This window comes from Cervus canadensis, chromosome 28 (genome assembly GCF_019320065.1).
Source record: "Cervus canadensis isolate Bull #8, Minnesota chromosome 28, ASM1932006v1, whole genome shotgun sequence".
NCBI classification, from domain to species: Eukaryota; Metazoa; Chordata; class Mammalia; order Artiodactyla; family Cervidae; genus Cervus; species Cervus canadensis.
Genome location: NC_057413.1, coordinates 21507176 through 21511941, shown reverse-complemented (window position 1 = coordinate 21511941; position 4766 = coordinate 21507176). Strand labels below are relative to the sequence as shown.

General features: G+C 36.3%; 1 protein-coding gene across 1 annotated transcript; it reads right to left on the bottom strand.

Moving 5' to 3' along the window:
* Positions 1-2092: 2092 nt before the first annotated feature.
* Positions 2093-3061, bottom strand: LOC122429435 (olfactory receptor 10C1-like). The gene has a single exon (XM_043449731.1). The coding sequence runs from the start codon at positions 3047-3049 to the stop codon at positions 2093-2095; it is 957 nt and encodes a 318-aa protein (XP_043305666.1). The 5' UTR covers positions 3050-3061.
* Between the last annotated feature and the right edge of the window lie 1705 nt (positions 3062-4766).

The window sequence follows — 4766 nt, the reverse complement described above, 5'->3', positions numbered from 1 at the left end:
TTCAAATTAGTGTTTTTGTTTTCTTCAGATATATATCCAGGATTGGTAGTTGTATTTTTTTTTTTTTTTTGAGAAACCTCCATAATGTTTTCCATAGTGGCTGCACCAGTTTACATTCCTATCAAGAAGAATTTCCTTTCCTTTTCTCCACATACTTGCCAAAATCTATTGCTCAAAGATTTCTTTTTTTGATAGCTATTCTGATAGGTGTGAGGATGATATCTCTTTCTGGTTTTTATTTGCAGTTCTCTAATAATTAGTGATGTTGATCATTTTTTAATGTGACTGTTGTTCATCTGTATGTCTTCTTTGGAAAAATGTCTATTCATGCCTTCTGCCTATTTTTTGATTGAGTCATTTGGTTTTCTGAATACTGAGTTGAATGAGCTATTTATATATTTTGGGTATTAACCCCTTATCAAGCATATCATTTGCAAATATTTTCTCACATTCGGTAGGTTGTCCTTTTGTTACTTATAGATTGTTTTCTTTGCCATCAAGGCGTTTAACCTTAATTAAGTCCAATTTGTTTGGTTTTGCTTTAAATCTTTTGCATTAGCATACATATCCAAAAAGATTGCTGTGACTTATCTCAAAAAGTGTTCTATGTTCACTCCTAGGAGTTTTATGGCTCCTAGTCTTATTATTACTTTTAGGTCTTTAATCTATTTTTTGGCTTTATTTTTGTATATGGTTAGAGGAAATGTAATTTTATTTTTTACATGTAACTGACCAGTTTTTGATCATTTCAAACTTGTAAAACTTTTCAAAATTAGTAAATGAAACAAAAATTATCATGCTACAGAAATTGTTTCTAACTTGCTTTAATTTTTAATATCATTCATTTTTTTAGATTAATAAACACTTATAAATAATAATCTCTAATGCCTACAGATAATTCCTGCCCATTTTTGTAGGATGATTTTTAAGTAGTTAATTTTGCATGCTCAGTTTATTTCCATTCTTCATTGACTACACACAAATAAAAATACAAATAGAAACCACAATATGCTGTTTTGGTCCTCAATGAATTTATTAGGTTTTGGGAAACACAGCATATGTGGCAAAACACATCTTGGTCATTAGTGAGCATCACTACCATCCCCTGATTGTAACATTATCATAACATTTTTTTCTTCTTCATCTCTATCAAGATAAAATTGACAAAATCGTCAAGAGTTATGACTTACGGTGTATAATGTGATGACTCTATGTATGTGTGCACTGTGGAATGATTGCCACAATCAAGTACATATTGATAACATATATTAATATAACATGTTAATTATTTTCAGTTCAACTTTCTTCTTCTATCCTTAAATTTAAGTATTATTATTTTTTAAAATTTTTTATTATGAGGACTCTTGGCAAGAATTTTTCATATTATTCTGCAACAAACACCTCTGAATTTTAAGAGTTTGCTTTTTTTATGTTTATACATTTTTATATACTCACAACTCAAAAAAGAATCATTAATTCTATATTATGTACCAATAACTGAGAATGAAGAATTTTAAGACATTTTTATGGAAGGAAATAATTCACATCATAGTTATTACAGAACTGAGAGTCATATGAGACAAACGTATGTGGGGGAACTACCCCAGTGACCAGTGCAGATGTCATACAGACCTTTCAGGGGATAGAAAATGCATGAGTATACAGTGAGAATTTCTGAGACTTCTGAGTATAAATCTGGTAATTTATACTCCAAACCTGTACTTTAGCCTAAAATGAAATATTTTGGAAAACCAGTCTAGTGTTGACTTCACCTTTAAAATTCTTTGCTAGCCAACTTCCTTCCAGAACTGGCAGTCAGAACTTTAGCTATAAGAAGAGAGCTGTCTTCAAGATTACAATCACTGTTACGGTCACTGTTATTAAAGAAGCTTCTTATAAAACACACTGACAAGTACAGTGTTTTCTTCCTTCCATCCTTCCTTCTTTCCTCCCCTTTTCTCCTTCCTCCCTCTCTCCCTGCTTTCTTCCCCCCTTTCCTTCTTTCCTCTTAGGTTGAGTGTGCATCTTTTTCAAAGAGGAATTTATATGTTCCCCTAGTATCTTACCCATGAAATCTGTAGAATAGACTTCTCTAAATGAGGTTGCTTTTCTTGCCCAGAGTTCTCCGAAGAGCTGTCTTGACTTCCTTGTTTCGTAAACTGTAGATGATGGGGTTGAGCATGGATGTCACCACGGTATAGAAGAGGGCCAGGAGTTTATCCACCCCGGGTGAATGGCTAGCCTTGGGCCTCAAGTAGGTGACAGATCCTGAGCCATAGAAGAGTGTTACTACTAGTAGGTGGGAGGAACAGGTGGAAAGAGCTTTTCGGCAGCCTTCAGGGGAGGGCATGACCAACACAGCAGCTAGAATTCTGCCATAAGAAGCAATGATTAATAAAAATGGACTGGAAATGCAAAGAATGGCTGCAATAAAGACTGCTGCCTCATTATGGGATGTATCCCCACAGGCTAGTGCCAGGATAGGCGGGAGATCACAGAAGAAGTGGTCTATTTCACAGGGGCCACAGAAGTCTAAAGAGAAAATATAGGTGGTTTGGCCCAAGCCTACTATGCAACCTACTCCCCAAGAAACCGTTGCTAAATGGACACACACTCCACGACTCATTCGTGTTGCATAGTGAAGTGGGGAGCAAATGGCCATATAGTGATCAAAAGCCATGGCTGCCAAAAGACAGCACTCACTGATACCAAATAATGTAAAGAAAAACATCTGTGTAGCACATCCCTCCCGAGAGATTCCTCGGGCCTCACTCACAAAGTTCTGCAACATCTTGGGTATGGTAGAGCAAGTGTATCCAATCTCCAAGAGAGACAAGTTGGCCAGGAAGAAGTACATGGGGGTACGGAGGGCCGGATTGGTCCAGATGACAAGAGCTATGAGAGCGTTGCCTGTCAGTGGTACTAAGAACATGAGTAGGATGAGGGTAAATAAAAGGAAGCACTGTTCGGTGACCTCAGAGAATTTGACAAATGCAAAGTGTTTCACAGACATGCTGTTGTCCTGCCACAAAGAACAATTGATGCTCATGACCTGAATAAAAGAAAGGTGAAGTCATCAGAAAGATTCTTTCAGATAGAAATTTAAATCCTTGTATTACTCTTAACAAGCTCTTAAAATATGCTTAAAAGAAGAAACCTTGGAAGAAAAGGTTTGACCAACATAGACAGCATATTAAAAAGCAGATACATTGCCAACAAAGGTCCGTCTAGTTAAGGCTATGGTTTTTCCAGTAGTCATGTATGTATGTGAGAGTTGGACTACAAAGAAAGCTGAGTGCCGAGGAATTGATGCTTTTAAATTATGATGTTGGAGTAGACTCTTGAGAGTCTTTTGGACTGCAAGGAGATCCAACCAGTGCATCCTAAAGGAAATCAGTCCTGAATGTTCATTGGAAGGACTGATGTTGAAGCTGAAACTCCAAATACTTTGGCCACTTCATGCAAAGAGCTGACTCATTTGAAAAGACCCTGATGCTGGGAAAGATTAAAGGTGAGAAGAGAAGGGGACTACAGAGGATGAGATGGTTGGATGGCTCAATGGACATAAGTCTGACTAAACTCCGTGAGTTGGTGATGGACAGGGAGGCCTGGCAAGGGAGTCCATGGGGTCGCAAAGAGTCAGACATGACTGAGTGACTGAACTGAGCTGAACTGACCTGAACAAGCTCTAGTGAGTCAAAGAGACAAATTTCTTATGTATAATTTAAAATTTACAAAGTTTGGAAGTTAGACTCATCCTGAAACTGAATCCTACTTTATGTTCACTATCTCAGCTGATTTGTCGAAGATATATCTAGTCAGCAGGCATACAACGGAAAAGAAATTTCTGTACAATTCTGTTTCATCCCTTCATTTTCTCAAATAAAGTTCTTCTCATACCTATTTATTTCCTAATCTTTTGCCACTGACTTGCTTTCTTCACTCATTCAGTCAACAAGTATTTATTGAACACAGAATATTTTCAAGTATTTTTCAGTTACTGTTGTAGGTCCTGGGATTAAACAATGTAAAACAAGATAGAAACAAGTGGACTCTTTCAAAATTCTGTTAAACACGGACTAACAAGTCAGCACAATTACAGGGATGCTTTATAGATATAATTGTTGAAAAATTTTCACACATCAAATATTCTATTATAATGTATTTACACTTACAGCATTTATAAACATTTACCTTGCATTTTGTGAAGTTAAATTAATTAATAATTTAGTATCTATATTCCTCATGTAGGAACACATTTCAGTGAAGGTTTTGACAAAGAAAACAGACAATAGTTTACTTATCTTTTTTAAAACCTCAAAATATTTTCTTAAATATCATCAGTTCACAATAATAACCTATACAGTTACTTAAAAACCCTGGATGTGGAGATGTTGTCATTCTTCTTGTCACTTAAATACCCAAATATTTTTCAAACTAATTCTATCTTCCTGTATCTGAAAGGAACTACAGTTTCCTCAGTGACAATGGTGGAGGAAGCAAGGTGGAAATCCCAACCAGAGAAGGAGAATGCCTGGCTCTTAAGTAGTGACATTGTAAAGATTTCATTTTATAAATATTCTTGTCCCATTTAGACTGTAGACAGTAAATGCAAACGCCTGTGTTGGGGGTGAGAGTCAGGGGATGTGAGGAATGGGAGAAACCTGCTGGTGGATGGTACATGGTGAAGGCTGACTGCACAAAGGCTAATGCATGCTGTGAGTCATTTAATATTCCTAGACCCACAAGATGAATTAAAAAGTCAT

Coding starts and splice junctions, on each gene's coding strand:
- LOC122429435 (XM_043449731.1), bottom strand. CDS start 3,049: ATGAGCATCAATTGTTCTTTGTGGCAGGACAACAGCATGTCTGTGAAA.